The 24476-nt window shown below is 36.5% G+C and overlaps 1 protein-coding gene across 2 annotated transcripts in view; it reads right to left on the reverse strand.

Moving 5' to 3' along the window:
• The window catches only part of Angpt1 (angiopoietin 1), a 211740-nt gene that overhangs the window by 81849 nt on the left and 105415 nt on the right, over positions 1 to 24476 (reverse strand). For both annotated transcript variants that reach the window (XM_090339262.1, XM_090339261.1), the window contains exons 2-3: positions 8736 to 8891; positions 215 to 336 (exon numbers count right to left, since the gene is read on the reverse strand). In XM_090339262.1, coding sequence (XP_090195388.1) covers positions 215 to 336; positions 8736 to 8891 — 278 coding nt within the window. The remainder of the gene's footprint in view (positions 1 to 214; positions 337 to 8735; positions 8892 to 24476) is intronic.

Consider the following 24476-nt stretch of genomic DNA (forward strand, 5'->3'; position numbering starts at 1 on the left):
TGGTTAAAGTGCTTACCTAGCATGCACGAAGACCCGGGTTCGATTCCTTGGTGCCACATACATAGAAAAAAGCCAGAAGCGGTGCTGAGGCTCAAGTGGTAGAGCTCTAGCCTTGAGAAAATCCAAGGACAGTGCTCAGGCCCTGAGCTCAAGCCCAGGACTGGCAAAAAAAAAGATTCATAAATAAACATTTGTAGAATACAATAATCCTTACCTGTTTTTTTCATGAATCTTCAGAATTTCATTTGTCTGTTGAAGAACTTGCTTCTCTAGCTTGTATGTTGATAAAGAATTCTCCAGCAGTTGTATTTCAAGTCGAGAAGTTTGATTTAGTACCTTAAGATAAAAAATACAAGTGTTACAAACCTCAGACACAAATGAAAAAGGATTAAAATGGCTTTTATTCAGTTTTGTTCTCAATTGATTTTTTAAAAATGATAATGAATTATAGAACATACACCGTACCCAAAAAACTTCTACATGTTCCTTAACACTCCATTGGTTTGTGATAAAAGTTGATTTGCCAAATCCATTTCTAATTTCAATTTTTGTGTCCCCAAACCCAAAGATACCTATTGTACTAGTCATTTTATAAGTGTAGACTTCTATTAGTAAAAGGTCTTAAATGTTACTCATTATTTGGAATAACTATTGGGCACGTAAAAGATAACTGGCCCTCTCACCATAAAAGAGCCAATTTGAATTGTACAAAAATTCTTGACACTGTTATTAGCTGTAGCAACCTGTTGAAGAAGGAATTGTAACCACAATTTTACAAATGAGGAAAATAGATTTCAGAGAGATGCCCAAATGTATATGAATCCAAATGACTTTCAAACAAGGAAGTCTGACTTGATTATATAGTTCTACCTAGAAAACTGAGAGAGCGACAGAAATGGAAAGAGAAAGGGAGAGAGAGAGGGAGGGAGGGAGAATCCAGCCATTGAAGTCTGTGAACAGTCTATGAACCCTCAGTCAAACCTATCATTCTGGCAAAGACAACAGACTGCAGTCCTAGCATTGTTTGTCACACTCTTTCAGAGCCTTGTTCCTGAGCAACAATGAGAGTGAAAAAGAAAATATCCTACATTACATCTTATAGCTGCATTTTCAATATATAGGGTTGTCATCTATAATTATACTTTGGATCTTTCCTCTTTTCTAGCCGTCTGATGAAATCTGGGATTATATCAGGCGTACACAGAAAACTGTTGCCAACTTAGGGCTGGGCTTTACTTAATGGAGATAGCAAGAAAATGGAATGTAATTTGAAGGGATAAGGCAGGAATAGGCTGAGGGAAGACAGGCAATAGCCTTTGTTGCAAACTTAAAAATTGCTCATAAACCTGGATCATCCAAATAAATTATATCATAACATAACAATAATGACAATTAATACAAAAATGCATTCAGAACAGAATATCATTCCAAAAAAGACAGGTGCTGACCCTGGTCTTACTTGATTCAGTCTCCCCTTATCTTATTTGCCTTACCCTAATTCTAGCCCCCACAGATATAAGGTAGTAGTGGATTGATGGAGGAAAGTAGCTTAGAAGCGTTTTTATTTGCTTTTGGTTGTGTGTGTGTGTGTGTGTGTGTGTGTGTGTGTGTGTGTGTGTGTGTGTTGGTACCAGGAATTTGAATACAAGGTCTCTTGTTCTTTCTCTTTCTCTTTCTAGGCTAGCACTTTATGACTTGATGGGCACAATACACCACTGAACAAAAGGTAATGCATGCCACTAAGTTACAATCACTTTTCTTGGTTCATTGAACTCTCTCTTACTTTGTGGCATCTGCCAACACCATTTTTTAGATACAAAGAAAAATGAGTCTTGTTCATGTTCATGAAAAATGGCACAGAACCATTTCAAGTTAACAATGTCGTTGCCTACATTGAACTATAAAGACCACTTCAGCTATGAACTGATCTTCCCAATTCTTTGCCCACTTTCAGTCCATTAACCAGAGTAACCAGCAAGATCTTTTTAAACACAGATACGATGTTGTCATTTCCTATGTGAAATATGCTAATGGATCCCTGTGCAATTAGTTAAAATTCCAAAACCCTTAGCCTGACCTCCAGGACTCTGCTTATTTCTTGGATTTCACTTCCTGCTGCTCCCTTCCTTGATGTACTGCAATGCCATAGCTTTCTTTCTGTCACCTTACTATTGTAAAACCATTCCCATTCCACTGTGTTTTATGTTGTCTGGAACTGTTATTCCTTCTCATTGCTAATCTCATCTTGTTGCAGGTGGGAGGAAAGGGAATTGTTAATCATGATTTCTGAAGTATTGCAGTACTCTTTTTTTTTTGGTCCCACACTGCCAAAGATAATCCTGCTCATTTACTCACTCACATATTTCTTCTCTACGAGGGTTTCAATCTGTGTGGAATCCCCTGTACCTCCAGATTTCAGCATAAGGTTCGACATACTAATAATCTTAGCAATGTAGTAGATGGTATGCTGACAATTGACAACAAGTTGCTCTTCAATGTAGGTGATTGTCAGAGGGAGGATATCAGGCTAATATGAAAATTAATCTACATTTCAACTATATCAGCCCAAATCTAAAACCATGCTGCCACATAAAAGAAAGACAATGCAATCTCAAATGTCCAGGATAATTCTTGGTTACAACAGTCTAGAGCTTCAATCAGTTCTCTTCTTTCCCAAATACCTTGACCTGATAGCTGCTTTATTTCAACTCTCTCTGCAGATGTATTCAAACAGACCTAATGTTCAAAGGTGGGCAACTCAAAGAATGGTACAGCAAACTATGATAAATTGACCACTTCCTTACTGTGTATCTATGAACTTGCTGCTTTGCAATAACCAAAGAATTCCATTAAAATGACAAAAGGCATTTCCTTCTTAGCCTAAACACATCCCAAAAGCACATCTCTAGGGGAAAAAAATAAAGGAAAAAAAAGAGCAAAGAGTATAGGAAACAAGCCTCCAAGGAACAGTGCCAAAGTTTAAAATTTCCAGAGGATATCAGAGTAAGGAGGACATACAATATGAAAGGGAAGATTTATAGACTTTAAAATCTTAATTTCATTCTTAAAAAAAAAAGATTTGTTCCCATGAGAAAAGAAACTACAAAACCTCAGATAGACTTCCTTAATACTATTAAAAGTAGCTCTGATTTTAATATTTTTACTAAAGAACAATAAAGATTGAGAATACAAGAAACATGAAAATTGAAGGGAAGGAATGGGTTAGGAGGGATGGGAAGAATGATAAAAAGGGGTGACATTGATGAAGGTACATTGTACTTATTATGTATTGTTGAATGGCAATTCCTTTGTATAACTACTTAAAAACAAATTGTTCATTAAATATTTTTTAAAGAATGGTAGCTGGACACTAGTGGCTCATGCTCATAATTCTAGCTACATGGGAGGCAAAGATTTGAGTATTGGGTTTTAAAGCCAGACTAGTGAGGCTAGGCCCTGAGGCAAGCCCCAGAATTGTCACACACCAAAAAAAAAAAAAAGGAAAAGGAAAATATAATGAAGACATTTATCTACACAAAGTTTCTAAAAGAAAAAGAAGAGGAAGAAAGAAAGAAAGAATCTCTTTAATACCATAGTAACCATAAGTCAGCTTTATTTGTAGACTTGGGTTTACTTTTGCTTTGATTAGTTTTTTTTTTCCAAACAGTAAAAAAAATACCATAAAATATGAAACCATAGAATATGACATATGGTAAATTGTGGGAGCTGATCGGTGTAGAAGGAAGGCAAGCATTACTATGCGCGTGCACACACACACATACACACACACACACACACACACAGACAAAACACTATTTTTTGCAGAATCACTGAGGCAAGGTCTTTGTCTGGTGATAGGCAATGCACTAAGGAATCACTCTGAGATTCTTTGTTCATTTCCCAGAGGGAGCATAGGTCATTGTTAATTCAGTCATGATCATTAAACTTCCTGTTATTATAGGTGTGCCAATTGAGCACTTTTGCCTCTTGAGAAGATGTGTCTAATAACTAGATAATGTATCCCTACAGTGCTCAACTAGGCCTAATCAATACTTTAGGTATTGATTAAACTGTGGTAACAACCCAGTTTTAAAAAATACAGATGATAGAAAAATAAATCAAAGGACAGAGTAAATTCTCAGGCAAATTTAGAATCTGAGAGAAATTACGCAAGCAAATAAGTTAGTTTATTTAAAAAAAAAGCTGTCAGTCAAAATTGGGGGAAAATGCTGGAAGACCATTTACAAATTAAATAGGGGTATTAAACCTTGAAGAACAATCTGTAACACTTCAGTTAAAATTACTGAGAAAATGAATGTGGTGATGAGATAATTTTATGAGATTCATTGTTTTTGTTAGTCATGTTATAAAAGGCACAAGATGAGTTGGAAGGGGTGGGGAGAAGGAAAGTGGGAGAAAAACATGGGAAGGGGTAATAATGTTCAAGAACCACTACCTGATGAATGTCCCTGTAACCCCTCTGTACATCACCCCAACAATAAAATAAAAAGGCAGTTAATGCTTCTATTCTGGAAACCAGCTATCCGGTTTCCATTCTGACCATTTTGAGTGGTCCTGTGTCGGGCCACTTACTCTCAACCCATAATTTCTACTTCTGTAGTCTAAATACTATCTCCACCATGGAAGAAATAAATGTATTAGGAGAAATGACTGTGAAGAAAAGAAGGGAAGAATGGTTGAAGGGAAGTATTAAATCTCAGGGCAACTGTGAGAAAGTTCGCCAAGGCACTGGGGAGCCCTTAGCCAGTCATGTGTCAATGTAGGGCTTCAGCTCTCAGGAGCAGAACGAAGGATCCTGCCACAGTGACTCATTGCCTGGAAGTGGCCACCGGGAATTGCGGTCTTTCTAGCAACACATGATGGATTTCAGAGCATAGCAGCTGGGCTCACTGGTCAATTACACTCCCTTGAGCAGGAGACTGAAAAAGTGCATTTTCGTGGATGTGAGGAAAATCTCTATAGCTAACTAATGTGACAGAAAGTTAAAAAGAGAAATGATGTAGTGACACTTTGCCACATAAATATTAAGGGCTGCTCATGTTCATGCGTCCCTGAATGTAAGGGCCACCTTATTTGTTATTGTACACTATAGAGTACCTTATGGAAATATCTTGTAGCATAGAAATACTCAAACTATATCGCTCTGAGGTTGATTTTCACACCCGAGTGTTAAAAATTATTGGAGTTCAGAGGAAACTTGGCCACCATGTCTGAGGAGCCACTCTAGAGTTGACACAGCTGGAGAGTGATGAGGCCATCCCTGCATGTAGGATTGCATGCGGTGACCTCACCAGAAAATGGTAGACTGGCACTGAGTGGACAGAATCACCAGTCATCAGAACAGCAGAAGCCTCTTTCTCATTTATGGGAGACATTAGCATCACCTTGATTTCTGCTTGGCCTGATTCCATCTACTCTCAGCTTTGACTTTATACTATGCTGTTGCCTTGGAAAAAGAAGGAAACCACAGGACAGAGACAGCCTTGACAGACACTTGGAAGCATGGAAGGAGACATTCCTGTCAGGTCTTAATCCTCAACCTAACATCTTTCTGTGGCTAAGTTGTGTCACCTCTTGCAGTTTCCATTGCTTTGCCTTTAAAACACACCATGGGACTTGCTGCCCCTAAGTGATTTATGATATTTTAAAAATATCTAATAGACATATGATGGATTAGAGCAAGCCACCCACACGTAAGTAGAGGTAGATTTTCAAAGAATATGTTAGTCTGATGGTTAGCCCCAAACCAAGTTTGCCAGAGAAAGAAGTGATAGGAAAGCACATCTATCATTGCTGAAACTAGCCTGCCATCTGTTGCACAGTGGGAAAGAGGAAGTTGAAGGAGAAGTAATCTGAGTGCAAACTGAGAAAAGACTGAGACCAGCACTAACACACTATGGAGGAAGGAAAGGACTCAGTGTGCATTGCTGATTCTTGCTGATGCGTTCACTATCTGTCACCAAACATAGAAGTTTCATATGCATTGCAGCAAACTCACAGCTCTCCGACCTTTTGCTAAAGTGCATTTCTAAAAGGTCAGCAGAGGACTAGAAAGCAATAAGTTACTTATCTTTATAAGAGCATCATGTGAGAGCTAAAGCATGCTAATGTTTTGCAAAACCCTTGCTATGAATTCAAGTCCCTGAAATAATTGAAGTAGTAATGTCAGTTATGAAAAAGTTATAGAAGCAAAATCATAAGATAGCAACAAAACTGATCTGTCCATTTAAAGACATGTGTTATAAGTGAATAGAGTGCATTTGGCTAAGAAATAATTGAGGATTTGTGTAGTAAATGTTGGCCTGCATCAGGACTTTTGTGTGCATTTCTGTGGCTACGTTGAAGTAGAATTCCTCCAGTTGCATATACGCTGAGATGAAAAAGACATGGGGCACCAGAGCTAAAAACAGCATAAAAATCAGGAAATGTTAAAATGAAAATGAACACAAATTTCAAGGGTTTGAACTGAACAGGCAAGTCCTCTCTGCTCTTTGTCCATGCTTCCAAATTGTATCTCATCTTTAGTGACATTTCAGGTATGAGGTCATGCCTTGGCTTTGACCAGCCTCAAACTAAGAACCTCTACTTACGAACTCCGTGTAGCTGAGAGCTGTGTCCGATATACCTATGTTGTTTATTGAGATGTGATCTTATTAACCTTTTGCCCTGGCTGGCCTTAAACTTTAATCCTATATCTGCCTCCCACGTATTTGAGATGTCAAGCCTGAGCCATTGCACCCAAGCTAAGCAACATGTTTTTAAGGTAGGATAGAGTTTGATCATTCTCTTCCTTCTCTATACTCAGTCCACGTTATTAGTTCTAATAGGTTTGTGATTTCTTTTTTACTTTTACAAGTTTGAGATACCTTAAAACTGATTGTGTGTTACCTAATAAGCATTAATTGGTCATTAGTAGTGAAAATTAGCTTTTTCTACATAGTCGTATTTTTTATTTGAATTTCTTGTACAGTTTTTTTATACTATTGATTTCTCATGACTATAGGAATGCAGAACCAGTTGCTTCTTTTAAAATCTCACCCAGCATGCATCTTTACAATTTAGAGGTTCAAAAGCTAACAATAGCAAGTTATCTCTCCCCTCTCACAATTTCAACTCCTAGTTGAAGCGAGAATATAAAGAAATGGAACTATGGTTAAACAACCCCTACCATATATATTATACATGTATGAAAAATGTATATATGCAATCGAGTTATGTATGTATGTATATATATGTGTGTGTATACATTATTTGGTTTATTCAGGATATGAGAATGTTTTGATTGCATAGATCACAACCTTGCTAACTGTGATAAAGTGATTAAAATGACCTTGTAATGTTTAGTTATACTAATATGTAGCTCCTACTTCTGTGCACACTGTATTTATCTGATTTGAATGTGCAGCAAAAAGTGTTTTCTAAAGCCTTTGTAATTTACTTCTTTAATATCATCCACATTGAAGCTCTAAATTAATTGGTAATTAGCAATTACAAATAAAGAGAATGGAAAAGAGAAGAAAAGAGAGACAAAGTCTCAATTCTGCTTATTATTTTCATCAGTCTGACAACTTCCCTCAAACCTCACTTGCATGCTTTTTCTAAATATATTTTGTAGAGGGAAATCAGTGTTTGTTATATAAAAGGCTCTATCCATATCAGTTCTCATTGATCTTTTTAAAAAGTCAACATATAACATATTATGCCACTAATTCATACAGATTAAATCAAATAGAAATAAAGTTACCCCTGTGTTTTCATTTATATATTTTGTGATAGACATAAGCTACTTTGGACAAAATCATCCCTTTAGTTTTAGAATGGTAATTTAATAACCAGTCAGTCTGTTATAAAGGATGCTAAGAAGTCATTTTCTGATCATCAGAAATGACATATGCTATTTGTAGCCAACTACAATGTGTGAGTTTATGGTAGTGATTAATAGAGCATCCTATTTTTAATTGATCTATATTCAAACATAGATGTATATTGCTCAGTTATCTGAGGGTCCCCTTTCCGCACGCGCGCGTGTGTGTGTGTCTGTGTGTGTGTGTGTTTGCGTGCGCAACAGTCCTGGGACTTGAACTTAAGGTCTGGGCACTGTACCTGAGCATTTATGCTCAATGCTAGTGTTCTATCCTGCCTTTTGGGTGGGCAATAGAGGTAAGATGGACTTTCTTGCTGAGGCCAGCTTCCACCTGTGACCTCAGATCTCAGCCTCCTGAATAGGTAGGATTACAAATGAAAGCAACCAGCACCTGGCCTTGAGGCTTTTCTTTACATCCACTGAGCACAGAAACTCTGGCAGGTGCCTAGTGGGCCCAACATTCCCAAAGCATAAACAAGACAGGTCACAAATATATATCCAAAGCACCAATTTGACCTAAGTGTTGTTTTGTTTGACAAATCTCACATCACAGTGGGCAACTGTAGCATTTATTTAAACTTTGGTGCTGACTGGGTCCTTTACTAGCCCTGTTTTTTGCAAACAGGCACAAAGCTAAATATATCAAGCCTCATTAAGTCAAAAGAACCATGCATAGCATGTCAGCCAGTCATTGTTGCTATTACCAATAAACAAAAATGTATATATTTCCTCTGTCCCCATGGTGACATGTGCTCTTTGTTTATGGAGGAAGTCAAAGATTTTTTTTTCAGAAAGGAGAAAAAAAAAATCCTCTCATTGAGCACGTGGACTGTGGCCTAGGGGAGCATACCTGGGTCTCAACATCTGTCAGTTTTCTGGTCTGCTCTGCTGTCTGAGATAGGAGACTGGTTCCTATCTCCAGCATGGTGGCCGTGTGGTTCTGCACCGCCGTCTGCTGTATCTGGACCATTTCCGACTTCATATTTTCCACAATGTAATTCTCAAGCTGCAACAGATAAAGGACAAAGCACGCTACATTATAAGCAAAGCCTCTCACTCGGGCCATGTAATATTTACAATGACCAAACAAGACACAGCTGGCAAACTGGTTATCTGGCAGGGATCCATTACAGTCTTTGGGAGTTAGGGAAATGGGAGAAGAACACACAGCAGTCTCGTTGCTAACCAACTCCTAATGTATGGATAAATATATCAAACAGTGCTGGTCATAATGAAAAGTTGCGCTTGGATCCTCCTTTCTTATTGGCAACATTATCTCATTTAACCCTCTCAGCTAAAATGTGATTTAGGCACAGTCTCCTTCGTGTTCATTTCTGACTGATAAATAAAAACCGAGAGACTAAATGATTTATCTGAGGTTACCCAGTAAGAATGTAGCAGAGTTAGCAAATGCACTTCATCTCCATCTTAGTGCTTTGGACTTCGTCCTATGCCATGCTAACCACACATCTCAGAAAAATTCAGTGTACTCACTTCATTTTTATTGTGATAAATAAAAGGTCATTCTACAATGGGGAAATTGATGGGGTAGATGCCCAAAATAAAAGCTTTCAAGGGATATTAAAATATAGGCAGTGATGTACATGTGAGGCAAACTGCCAAACCCGAGGGCTTGCTCTTCTGAAAGCTTAAAAATGAGCATTGAAAATGCAGTTCATAAAGCACAGTTTCCCCTTCTTGCCTTGAGTAATACCCATCCCTTCATGATGCCATCTTAAGAGAACATTATGGTGATAAAATGAATAGTACCAGAGGGGCCAAGAAGAATGATTAACTGACTGTCTGAGGGGGAGCTTGTCAAGCATCTGGGAGAATAAAGTTGTGCCTGTCCATGGCTTGATAAAGGCAGAAGCAGCCGCACTCCCCCTGCCCCACTCAGCTCACTCACCTCTCCCTCACTGCGTGCTGACTACGGTTTATTACTCAATTACATATATGAGGAAATCACATCCCAGAGAAGTTAGATCCAAGGCCACACACCACAAAAAACAGCCAGACTTGGATTTGAATAGCTCAGTTCCTCAACTTTCATACCAACACTTTTAACCACTTGATTGCTCTGCCAAGTCGTGCTTACCAAGCTGAGTTCCAAGTCATTAATGGCTACGTGATTTTTACTGATTGAGTGAACCATAATGCATCCATGTTTTTTTTTTATCATCCATAGTATTGCTATTGTCAGATAATAAATAGTGTCTAACTGTATAGTCCTCTTTGTGAATCTTTGGCAGTTCAATTTCTAACATCATCCCTGGCTTAGCTCTACTTATCAAACAGGAATCTGCCTGTTATAGAACTGAAAGCTTAGGATCAAAATTTACATTGTTGTGAAGAAATCTGAATTGTTCTTTCTCAGTATAAGGGTCAAAAATTAGGAGAAAAATAGGGAAGGGGGAGGAATTTAATCTGTGCAGGTCTATTATAACACAAATATAAAATATATTATAAGAAATATTGGGAAGTTATATTAATAAATTATAAGTCTTTTATAGCTTATATTTATGCTAAAGTTGAATTCATATATTTAAACAGGAAAGGAAGGGTAGAAAATACGAGGCTAGGTCAAAGTTGTAATTGAATGTCATTTTGGTTTTTTTGTTTTTTTTAAAAGTATTTTCTAACTTTTATTTTATATTATTTTATTTTTGCCAGTCCTGGGCTTGAGCTCAGGGTTTGAGCACTGTCCTTGGACTTTCTCAAGGCTAGCACTCTACCACTTGAGCCTCAGCACCACTTCCAGCATTTTGCTATGTATGTAGGGTACACGAGGAATTGAACCCGGGTCTTCGTGCATGCTAGGCAAGCACTAGGCCAAACTCCTGGCCCTTGAATGTCATTTTGAACTCCACATATGTCCTCCTTTTCCTAATGGTGCCCCTTAACTTTGGGAAGTTATCTTTTTTTCCTTTACAGTACATATGGAGCCAAGCAATAGAGGAAAAATGACACATTTTGAAGCAGGTATGGTTAGTCAGATCAACTGTTGGACATTTAACTGTAAATTACATGATATAATAATCTGTTCTTAGCTGCCAAGTTTTCTTTCCTTTTCCCTTCAATCACATTGATTTATGTTTTATTAACACTTGTTACAAAAGTCTTTGAATTATCAGATTTGATAGAATTTGACAAAAAGAAACCTCAGGCAATCAAATATTAGCAATACATTCCCTGCTTGTTCAAAGTATTTGAAGCTATTTAAGAATATATAGACTCTAGAAAATGAGAGTACCATTCTGTTACAATATGGCATCCGACATCTACAGTAGACATTTATCAGTTGCTTGCTACGCAACAAGCGCTGAGCTAAATACTTTGATTTTGCAACATCACACGTTCAAGTTGCTATACATGTGGAGTTTGAGGCTTAGAAACCTCCAAATGAGTTTCCTTAGCACTCACAAATCAAATTCCTTTTTTTTTTCTGTCGGCGGTGGGGCTTGAACTCGGTCTGGGCCTGGGCACTGTCCCTGAGCTCTTCAGCTGAAGGCTACCACTCTACCGCTTTCAGCCACAGCACCACTTCCTCAAATTCTTAACCATTAGTGTATTCTGTCTAGCACTGCCTAGTTATCCAGTGTGTATTTTTGGTATGTATGCAGCAACTAGTCCTTGATTGTTTGTTCATCAAAATTTCATGAAAAGTAAGACATTTGGTGTCTGATGTCTAATGTGTCAGGAGGCTGTGCTATGAGGACCCTAGCTATTCACAAGGCTGAAATATAAGAAACACGGCTCAAAGATAGCCTGGGAAGGAAAGTCCTTGAAACTCTTATTTCCAGGTAACTAGCCAAAAGCCAGAGGTAGGGCTAAGGCTCAAGTGGTAGAGTGCCAGCCTTGAGCAAAAATGCTTAAAGGACAGCACCTAAGCCCTGAATTCAAGCTCTAGTACTGTACAAAGAAAAGTAAAAACAGAAAAGTACCCAAACAAAACAAAAGTCTACCTGTGGAGAATGTCAAAATGCAAATGGAGGAGCCACATTCCAGAAATTTTCAAGAACTTATGGCAAGAAATCATACATTTAAAAAGGCTTCCAATGTAATACTGATTCAGGCAAAGAACAAGTACTTCATAAAGTTTGGTACATGGAGCTGCCTGTGTAAAAAATATTTGTAAACATTGTGCAAAGAGGAGCTTGTGCTGGAACCTAAATTATCTGTGTCATAAATTTCATTATTTTGTTCCACAAACAACACATATGGATAAGACTTTCTCAATAAAGAAAGAGGTGTTCTAATTTCCAATTTTGTACAACTTTTTAATATTTTTTTCACAAATGGAAATATTTTCCTTTGAGTGGCACCACTTAGCCCCTCAAAATTACACCAACAGTTTAGATTTGTTTCTTACCAAGATATTTAATAATGATTTGGCTTTCTATGCAGATTTTACATCTGGAAAAGAATTTACTCCAGTAAATCATGAACTCCGGTCCATAATGTGATATATGAAAATGGATCATTATACCTCAATGGCTCATGCAATTCATCATTAGAGGTCAGTTCCCAGAGCTTGCCTTGTTCTGAGGATATTCCAGGGTTCCTGGAGGACGATAGCCAGGCCAAAGGGTGGCTGCATGAAGGCTCAGCTGCTTTGCTTTAGAGTTTTAACTTCCTAAATTGCAGATGTTGTTATGTATTATTGAGCTTTTCTTTTCAACTGTAAAAGTTAACCTCAGCAAAGCCAAATCATGTCAGCATTCATCACAGTCATTCATCACACAGCCTCACAGATGTAGTTGACCCTGTTGCCAGCATAAGGTAGCTTTGTAGCTGACACTAAATGTCTTATGTAAGCTGCCATGATGAGTAGCATGACTATGTCTAGTTAATTAGTTTTTAATCAAATGGGGTAGCTTTTTCTCATTGCGACTGCCTTTTAATACGAAAGGTAATGGTGCTTTTAAGTAGCAGGAGACAGATACCATTGATTTAAAGGCTGAGCAGGGAGGCAGAAAGTCAAATATACAACGTGTGATGAATATGAAGACTGCTTTCATCTTATCTCTAAGCATAACTATGAACTCCATCTTAACACACCTGATCATTGAGGTGTAACAAAAAGGTTGTTTCAAAAGAGATTGTCTTCATATATTCCCTACTGTTTCTAAGGTAGGGTTACAGAAAATGATAGCTAACTAAAAAAGTTTTTTAAATGAGAAGGAACTGATCACAAGAGCTAATGAGCTATAAATGAAAGACTTAGAACCTCAGTAATGAATGATTTGACTAAACTGTTTGTATCTGACTCCAGGACTTAGACAAAAGACTAAGAAGAGATACAGGATTACTTTGAAATTAAAATAGTTAATAAATTATATATATATATGTATATAATTTTCGCTAGTACTGGGCCTTGAACTCGGTACCCACATGCTTTCCCTTAGCTTTTTCACTCCACGCTGGTGCTCTACCAGTTGATTTGTGGTAGTTAATTAGACATGAGTCTCATATTTTTCCTTCCCTGGCTGGCATTGAACCTTGATCCTCAGATTTCAGCCTCTTCAGTACTTAATAGTATAGGCATTAGCCACTAGAACTTTGCAATAAATGGTGATTTTTAAATCTGGGAGTGAAGTTCAGTGGGAGACCACTTGCCTAATATGCTCAAAGCCCTGGGTTTGAATTCCAGAACCAGGAAAACACAACAAACAAATAAACAAACCTTACACCATAACCCTCTGAAACAAATGATGATTTTTTTTACAAAAGGAAATTGTATCTACTTTGTAAAGTGATTCAGAATTTACAGAGTGTTTCCATATATATTATCTGCCTTCATCTTTCCATCTACCCCACAAAGGGAGCATTGGTTGTATTAGACAGGTTAAGAAACTCAGTCCTTAGATTGACTTGCTAGAAATCAGAGAAGGAACTCAGCTCCACTGATCCATTGTCCTCCATGCTGTGATTAACTCTCTCTTGCTTGATTGGCTGATTCGATAACTGATCACTTTCATTTGTAGTCAGCTCATAATTGTTCCTTTATTTCCTTACCAAAAAGGAAGAAGCAATAGAATGTGGTTGCTTTCACTCAGCATCACTTATACTGGAGGCCAAGATACTCTGGGGTGAGATGAGAGGGCCTAGGATCAGGTACATGTAGATATTACTTTGCTTACCATCCTAATACAATTTTTGTAGCATTTGTTTGCTCTGTTCTATCCATTGTATATTTTTAGAAACTACTGTAAAATATAAAATAATATAGTAGCATTATGCTCAACTTCTACTAAGACTTGTTATATACTAGGTTCTATAAATACTCAGGGTTTTTGTCCCCAAAATTTTACAATCAAAGTACCGTACATATTATTTTTCTCATCTGCTAATATAGAAACAGAGGTCTAGGAAAGGTCAGTAAGTAGTCTAATATCATGCAGTGCATTAGTAGCTTTGAAGGAGGCCAGATTTCCCAGAAGGCCATGCTCTATTCTGAAGGAAGTCTACCCATCAAGCAGCAGCACACAGCTATCAGTGTAACAGATAAATGCTGGTCGCACACAATCATCATTAGGGTTAGGTAATGTGAAAATGATGAAGGGAAGCATGTTTGAAGGTGGACAATTTTCAGGGCTGGTTTTTTTTTCAATTTACACATTTGTCCCTTGATGGATGAGTGTAATATCCTGGGAAATGTTATAGGTGATGAGAAAGCCTATATCTGGCCAATGATATGACAAGTTGTAGTATTAAATAGCCAATGAAAAATGTTTTGAAGGAATCAAGATTGTAGGCCATCTGTAGTTCATTCACAAATTGTTTGCCTCTGTCTAGGACCCAGTGAGTGACTAGGAGAGAAAAAAATGCTATGACTTTTCATTCTGTGACAGAGTTTAAGGAACACTCTTTCACTGGAGAAACAAACTCTGTTCAAGTTTATGACATGTCTTGCTTGTGAAATGTCCTCTCTGTCATTTGACTTCAAGAGATCACTTCAAGGAAACCTTAAACCAGAGCTATCTTAAAGCACAAAGAATGTAATTTTCCCATGTAATTCTTAAGAAAACAATGTTTTAAACCCTATAAAAACTGACAAAGGACTGTTAGCTTGAAATATGTTGCAGATTAAGGGGACTTCAATGAATCTTGGTGCATATGGTATTACTCAGTTATGGCAAAATAACCATGAAATAAAGCAAAAGGGTAAATAAGAAGGTAAAGCAATGCAAAAAAATGTCTTCAATGTTGATGGTCTGTGTCTAATGTTCTTGCTTCATAAATCAGTGGCAATATTGAAACTATAACAATATCTAGGTTTACAGTATTATAAAAAGAGATGGCAGAGGCCAACTAAGTACATTACTTTTAGGAATTTCTATTATTAGATCTCTCAATAAACTATTCTTTTTACCTACTGGAAAACTTGAATTATCTACTTGGCTAACATTTGAAACAGTTTCTATACTGATATCCAGGACATGAATCATGTTGGTATCTGAAGCCATTAGTAAAGGAGAGTTGAAAGATGCATTAAATGTTATAAGTTCTAAGGACCTCATTTAATAGACAATAGTGACTGAGGTTCAGAGAGGGAACACAAAGCAAGGTGCAATAGCTAATAATGTCAAATGCCAGGTCATGGTCAGTCAGTGTGTGGGAAAACTTAGGCTTACATCAGCCAATAACAATGGCTGCTGGTATTCATGGCCCATTTCACATTTCTTATCTAATTCCCCAGTTTCTCCTACTGGCTCTGTGTCTACTGGCTTCTGATTTGTGAGCTCCCCTTTCACAATACTCTTTCAATCACTATCAACCTTAGTGATCTTGATTTCCCTTTGTGGACCCTAACTTGACTTCTTAATATTAATGCCCATCAGATGCCCCTTAGTCATAGAGTCTCAGGAACCCTTTGATTTTATTCTTCTTTACAGGTTGCATCATCAAATGGCAAACCCAGAACTAAACTCCAGGCTATTATGTTCCATGTAACTTCCTTCCTTCCTTCTTTCCTTCCTTCCTTCCTTCCTTCTTTCTCTGTTTCTCTTTGTCTCTCTGTCTCTCTGTCTCTCTGTCTCTCTGTCTCTCTGTCTCTCTGTCTTTCTTTCTTTCTTTCTTTCTTTCTTTCTCCTTTCTCTCTCTCTCTCTCTCTCTTTCTTTCTTTCTTTCTTTCCTTCTTCTTTCTTTATTTCAGTATAACTGTGATGAATGTGTACTGTGGCCTAAGCATATGACAGGCAGTACAGTGTTGAATCCAGTAGGATATACACATGAAAAGAAGAAACAAATGCTCTGATGGAGTCTTATTAATACTCTTATTTATGTGTGATGTGAGATACGTCCAGCTACCAATATTAAAATTGTAAATAGAAATTTTTTGCATTGCTCTCAAAGAAGCAGTAGCAACACCTTGGTTGAAGCATAAGAATTATCAAAGGTATATTGTAAAATCCTAAATAAACAAAATTCTCTGGAAATCATATATCATATTTCTTGGTCATGACCTTTTAGTATGACTGAAGTTTTGTGCATATGAACAGTGGCTAAAGACATTTGAGGTGCCCCAGAGTTGGCCAGAACCCAAAAAAGCCATTCTCTCTGCATAAACAAATGAACTGCGGCCATGCCAAAACACATTTTACTAGCCTGGCATCTCCTTCTACACCCACCTTCTCATACCAGGGAAATGTCAGCATTGAGATCTTAGAAAACACTGGGGGGGTCTGCTTAATTTTTTACCCTACATATTTTAAAGGGGAATTGGTACATAGAAAGATAATTCATTGACTTGAACAAGTCAGTTAAACAAACTGGGATTCACATCTGTGTCTATGAAATTGAAAAACAAACAAAAATTGTATTTAATTATTTCTGACATTTTTCTAAAACTCATCTATTTTTTAACTGTATTTTTTCTTCCTTTTTTTTCTCTTTTGGTATTGGGGATCAAACCTAGGATGCTGCACTTGCTGGGAAAGCCTTTTACCACTGAGCTACATCCCAGACCAACTCTCCTATTTTTTGATTCAAGAATTTAAATTTTTCCTTCTTGCTCTCACTCTTTTCTACCTAATTTGATTCTTAGAGTCATATTTCATACATGGATATGTGTATCTTCTTTTAAGCAAAAAACGTATTTGGCTTCTAGAGCTTGGTATAGCTCATTCAATATGATGTTCTAAAATTCCATCTGCTTTTCTGTGAATGATATGCTGTGTTCCATTGTGAACAATTTTAAAATACAATGCAATTTTGGATGAATATGTCATGGAGAACTTCAGTGAAAGCTTTTGACCAATAGGAGGTGGGGAGTTGAGGAAACTTTCTGATCCAAATATAATTTATGCACATGGGAAATACCATGGTGAAATGCCTTGCTACATCTAAATAACACTGTAATAAGCCAATAACAGGAGAGTAACATAGCCCTTTTTTGATGTGTGTGGGAGGTACCAGCAAAAGTCAGGAATGATAAGGAGATGGAATAAGGATTAATATGGTCAAAGTCACTATTTACATATATGAAAATAGAACAATGAAACATGTTGAAATTGTTTCAAGAGCAGGAAGTGGGATGAGGGAGAGTGACAGAGTGAGTTTAAATGGAATACATTGTATATGCATGTGGAGATGTCACAATTAAACCTTCCTTTTATAAGCAATGTAGGCTAATAAAAGTATTTTTCCTTGAAAAGAACAAAATATCCTTTATAAAATATAGGAGTTAGTTAAATTTTAATTCTAACTTAGTAGAAAAAATACAAACATACAAGAGGAAATGCTAGTGTACTGCATGCATCTTTAGCAATAAAAGATGTCTTTTAGATCCTTAATGGCCAAAAGAAGCAATGAGACAGACGCACTACAGAAATGATGGATCAACTCTCTACTCCAGGCACATCTGTTTTAATATAAAGTGCCAGAATCTCTGAATCTCTTAATCCCCACACACCATTATGACTAAAATACCTTATCTTCTCCCACACAATGTGGCTTACTTATTATTGTTGTTGTATTTTGAATAAATAACAGCACACCATCCATCTATTACTTCAAGCCACTATGAATACACCTTACAATTGTTCCATAACATTTTTTTTTACATTCAGTGTCTTCAAGTTGCCTAGGTGGGTCGCTCATCCTCATTCCTTTCCTCTCTATCATATTCTTTTATCCTCACAGTCACTGAATTAGGACAGGCTTGTCATTTTTCTTTCCTGGATTTCTTAATAGCCCCATAATCAGTCTCTTGACTCCAGATGTGCTTCCTTCAATCCATCATCAGTGACATAACCAACGAATCTATCTAAAGCACAAAATTTGCCTTTTGGTTTATTACTTAAACTCTGTCAGGGACTTCTCAACCATCATAGAAAATTCTTAACAATCTGGATTCTTTATATCTCTGCACACTGGATGCCACAATCCAGACACACTGAATTAACAGATCATTTGTGTTCCACCAAACATGTCCACATTTCCTTTCTCTCTCTTCCTGACTCTTCTTAGGGAATGCTTCCTCTCCATCTTAATCTCCATTCTCGAGGGTAGGATATACTTTTCAAAATTGAGTTCAAGCCTCCTCTTCCTCTTCTAAAAAGTATTTTTGCATCCTCTCTCTGTAATACCCTTCCTTTGCCTTACTTTTCAAAATAGCATTCTATCACTCAAGTACCCATTGCTTCCTCAGTAACAAACACTGTCTAATACAATACCACTTCCTATTACTGAATGGATAGTGGATACTTACTGCTCAGATAAGTAAAAGTAAGGCATGAACAAAATGTGTTTGTGCATGAAAATACTGATAGCTTCTAGATGAAACTTTATACATGTTCTGTAAGAAATATCATATTAACAATTATTTTGAGTGTGTGTGTGTGTGTGTGTGTGTGTGTGTGTGTGTGTGTGTGTGCTGGTTCTATGGTACTAGAGCTTGAATTCAGAGCCTAGGCCCTTATGTCACTTAACATTTTCACCCAAGGCTGGTGCTCTAACACTTGAGCAATACCTCCACTTTCAGCTTTTTGCTAGTTAATAGGACATAACAGCTTCAGCATTTTCTGCCCCGCTGCTTTCAAATATCAGCCATCAGAACCTAGCCTGAGTAGAATTATAGGCATGAATTATCAGCAACCAGCTAGCAACTATTAGTTCTGAATATAAATGATTCAGAAGTATCTAGGTCATGAAAGTGAAGACACATATTCTCAATTTTCTTTCTGAAAACACCTTTACTATGAATAATTATTAAGAAGCAAAATCTAGAAAATGTGTTTTAAAAACTGTGTCAACCAGTGTGTCACACATAAAGCCAAAAGGAGAATAAATTCAGTTCCAGTTAAATCATAGAAGCATCATGTCAATAGTGGAATGAAGGTATATGGCTAGCCTTCCTACCAGATGCGGTACAATAAAGGAGCAAGAAGTCTTCCCAGGCTGGGCACTAGTGGCTCATACCTGTAACCCCAGCTACGAAGGAGGCTGAGATCTGAGGATTGCAGTTCAAAACCAGCCTAGGCAAAAAGGTTTGTGCGACTTTTATCTTCAGTTTATCACCAGAAAGACGGAAGTGGTGCTGTGCTCAAAGTGATAGAGTGCTAGCCTTGAGCAAAGGAGCTCGGCAATAGTGTCCAGGCCCTGAATTCAAGACTCATGACCAACAACAACAACATAGGTGTATATATATACATATGTGTATATATATTAAATATGATATAAAAATTAAAAACAAAAAAATCTTCACAGGGGCAACCACAAGTGAATACAGTAGGAAGATAAGTTGAGCATGTTTTGTGGCTTATATGCAATGTCAGAAAATTTTAGTGCTTAAGAAATAAGAAAGGATAACAGAGAGGCTATGACATAACACAAGTGGCTGTGTTGGTTAAGTGAAACTGACTTTCTTGCCTAGCTGCTGGAATGTTTCTCTCAAAAAAATCCAAGGAAATTAGAAGCAGGGTATGCCACTGAGGCCACAAGAGCAGGGCAAAGATAGGATGTTGGAATTTTAATTTGAGATTCACAACAAAACTTTAGAAATATAATTTCTGGGTTCTTTACTGCATTTCCAAATATAGTAAACACAGATTTCACAAGCTCAGTAATATATATGTGTATTTGTACAAATGTGTGTATGTGAGTGTGAGCCTATGTGTTATATTTGTGTATAGTTATATATGCGTGTATATAGATGCATAATTTAATTATGCACAATTATGCTTTTGCACAATATATTCTCACAATCTCCCCAACCTATGTGTGTCAGTTACACATTCACATTTTAGATTTTGATCATTTAACAGTAATTTATTTTGTTAAAGATCTATTTTTAAAATAACCAAAATTTCACTTTATATAAATGAGATATATTTAACATAAAATTTAATTACTGCCAGTAATGCCAACCACTATAGGCAGATATAGTATTTTGTCTAATAACCTAGAGATTTTATTTCTTAATTCTGAATTTATATTTATATTTAGATGACTAAAAATGAAAGAATCACAAAGCAATTTGGAAGTGATCATTTTAAAATAAGATTGTTTCGAGTAGAAAATGTTAAATGTCTTTCTTGAATGCTCTTTGTATTTTTTATTTATATTGTCTATGCAAATGAATCCCTTTGCATGCTACACAAAATTCTTTCTGAATTGATTTTGATGGAAAGAAAAGAAAGGAAAGGAAACAATAGAAACTTGCCATCAGAATTAGAGACAATCTCTGCAGACAGTAGGTTGTGAATGATTGATGGAGTAAGTTTCTCCAAGGTTAATTCTTCTAAAAATGATCTTCTACAAACTACATTTTTCTTCTATGTCAACTAGCAGTGATGTAAACAAATAGCTTGTCATACTGAACTTTACAAGAAATTCTGCATTAGAAGACATCTTATAGTAAAGATCAGAGAAATTTACATACTCAGTAGATGATTTGAGTAGCTCAGTAATCAAAGTTCAACAATGTTAATATCTAAAATCCTTTTAGATTTTTCAATAACCTTCAAGTCTATTATTTTAATCTGGTATTTTTTTAAAATATATTTTTATTGTAATTAATAAAGGGTTACATGATATTTGCCAGATAGAAGGTGCATTAATTCACATACATTGATACCCTTTCACATGTCTTGGTACCCATTACCCTCCCCCCACCCCTCCAACCCCCCCACCCCTGTCTTAGTTTTCCCCCCTTCCCTGTCAAATTTCAAATAACCAAATACAAATAAATTCAATATATCAGATAACAAAGTGAGATACTGTAACAATATGAGATACCCAAGGGGCAGCAAAGGAGATAAGAGATAACATAGTACATTAAGGACAACAATCATTCATTATATGGCTTTTGTTTCAATATCCTGGAGGTCCTTTCAATTAGCTTCATACTATATTGCCTTATGTATCAAGATTTTGCTCTATTGCAGATCTCTGCTTTTTTTTTTTTGCCAGTCCTGGGCTTGAGCTCAGGGCCTGAGCACTGTCCTTGGACTTTCTCAAGATTAGAACTCTACCACTTGAGCCTCAGCACCATTTCTGGCTTTTTTCTATGCATGTGGTAGCAAGGAATCGAACCCAGGTCCTCGTGCATGCTAGGCAAGCACTCTACCACTAGGCCAAACTCCCAGCCCTTTAATCTGGTATTTTGCATGAGATTTCCAAATGTTAGCCCCTAAAATCAAACATCATTCCAATAGAATCTTTTTGTTCAACATTCTTACTTTTGGGTTTTCACCTTACCATGAATATACATCTCTTCTTCACATAAAACTATTATTTTTCTCTCCTATAATGACACTTAAATTTATGAGATTTTTACATATTTCTTACTTCAACTGAAACAGACAAAATAAATGGTAAAAATGTATGTGCATGTATTTGTACTTTCTCCTACAATATGGGATTACTCAACAGACCCCCCAATAAGTTTGAAGAGGCATAAAGCTGTCAATGTCACCAGAGAGGAAACATTCCAATGCATTACGTGTGAGGTCTGACAAGTCTTTCTTGAATAATATTTTTGAGTAGTTCTTATTTAAATTTTCTTTGGAAGAATTACTAACATAGAAATTGTCATTCAAAGAGTAAGAATGGGGAAATCATTCCTGACACCTTTTAAGTGAAGGAAAATCCCTTTTTCCCTCACATTGATCCTGGGATTGAGGCCCTGAGAATTCTTTCTTCTTTGATCAAGACCTTTGATACCCTAGCAATACTTGCTCTCTGTTATGTACTACTGGACAGAGCTCAAACTGCCTTAATAACAAACAATACACCAGAGATGATCAAAACTAATATGAGCATCTAAACATATCTTCTCCCACTGCTGCATAGACTTCCAGAGATCTAGAAACATTGCCTCTTTTGTTAAAGTCAAATTTCCAAAAAATTATCAATCGTGTCTTGAGAGATGGATATCATGTCACCTTGTAACTACCCATCCTCAACAAGCTGTGAGAACTGAATCTTACCATTTCTACTCATTAAAGACAAGCCATTCTAATTCATTGGAAAGTCTAAATCCTGACTTCTTAGCATATTTTTAAAATCATCTAATGTTAATAATACTTAATGTAAAACTACTAACTATATTAAATAGATATCATATATCCTTAAGGCTGTTTCTAACTACAGTTAATCTTAATCCTGACATTGGGATGGAATTTTGCTACATGTCTATGCACCCAAAATAATAACCCATATAGTCTGGTATATTTTCAAGATTTATCAAACTGTTAGCTTATTGAATGACTTCTTCAAATGTTTTAAATCAGTGTTGTTTTAGATACATTAGCAATGTAGGTTTATTGTAAATTACATAACTGACTTAGGTTTAGTAATGCAAACTACTAATAAAATGTCCTTGTAGCTCAAGGCCTGGCTCATTTTGGAGAAGAGCACAGCCTATTCAACTCTTTTTACCCTGAGTTCTAGCTCACACACAGAAGGAACAAATTATTTCTCACACTTTTATGAAGCCCTCAGGGTTTCTTCCCTAAATTGCTAAAAGAAAGCTGTATGATGAATCTTCCCCCATTTAAAGACTATCTCAAGAATCTGAATGAATATTTTTATTTTTGGCAAATAGCTATTTCCCAGGGAGAGCAATTAAGGGGTTGAGAAAGAAAGAGAAACAAGTTACCAGAACTAAAAATTGATTCTATAGTTCTTCTCAAACATAAATTACTACATTAAGGGTTTTAAATAACCCCATAACCACAATTATAAAGACAACCCTCCCAATTTTATAGGCAACCTTCTCTTGAAAAGACTCTGTATTCTAGATGTTAAGGTATAAATTGACCAAAAAATACCATCTTTCCATGGGCTTAAAGACAAGGCCCTTTCTGCTCAACATAATAAGCAGTATAGAGGATGATATATTTAGTGTGTTCTCAATTATGGTAAGTGTATTTAAATATATATTTGTATTCATTGGTAGAGGGGAAAAACACTTCATTGAGAGCAGTACCTATCTCTGGCTGAAGGAAGTAGAGGTGAAATTGCATTTCTTTTTTTCTTAAAATTGTTTGGGAATGTCTGTTTTCTTTAAGAAAATGAGACTTTGATTTTTATATGCATAAGATAAAGTAGGAGAAGAAATGTGCTTAGAGTGCATTTAAATTTGTAGTCATAAATGAATGAACATCTGGCAGAGTTTGGTGGTTTTCTGGAAACTGCCATCCTGCCATCTGCGGATGGAATCGTAGTCTCAGTGAGATTTCCTCCTGCCCTGTAGGCCCCAGACTACCACCTATAACTTGCTGACTTAATGAAACGAAAGGCAAAAGCAAAACAAAACAAAGAATCCATTACAGGTGGTTTCCCTTAAAGTGGAAGGCTGAGTAGAAAGCCTAAAACAATAAGCATTGACAACTGAACACTACCTGAGGATTAGAAAACCCGCTAGATGAGTTCTTTAGATACTTCCTTCCATTTTCTTCCCAGTGGCCAGGCTAATGCCATCTTATTATCCTTCAACTTTAGTTGGCCCTAGATTCTTCGTTTGTGCAAAGAGGAACTTTCCTGCTCAGAACTGTCCACTAAACTGTTTTGTTGTGCTAGAGCATTTTTTTTATTGTTTTTGAGATTTTGGTCAATGTTATCAAAATTGTGAAGTTGTTTCACTGTTCACCAGTTGGAACAGGAATGAAGACACCTAATTGTTTTTTTAATAAATTCTGATAATTTAAAATAAAAATTCTTACTTTACTTGCTCTCCTTTTCTAAATGCAATGAAAAATTCTCTTTTCTTCTATCGCATTAAAAGAATGATTGGCTAATTATATAATGGGGCCTTTGGGTCTCCCTAAGCCTGGCATAAATATATAATGCAATTATTTATATTAGAGGCTGTTATTCTTTCCTCACCGCCAAAGTAATGTGCTATTTATGACCACATTAATTACTTTTGCTGAAAAGCTTAATGTGTCCTTTCATTTGCTCAACCAGAAAGTAGATATCATTTTCAGTAATCATATGGACTCATGTCATACTTGTTCTGTTCACTCTTTGAAATCCACTCAGATATAAAAAAGAATCACCCTAGCATTTCATACATGCACTTACATAGCAGAAAACTTATTGTTAGAGAACACAAGTAATTTTCAAGATTTACCAACAAAAT

The sequence above is a fragment of the Megascapheus bottae genome, chromosome 9 (genome assembly GCF_031878675.1).
Source record: "Megascapheus bottae isolate mThoBot1 chromosome 9, mThoBot2.hap1, whole genome shotgun sequence".
NCBI classification, from domain to species: Eukaryota; Metazoa; Chordata; class Mammalia; order Rodentia; family Geomyidae; genus Megascapheus; species Megascapheus bottae.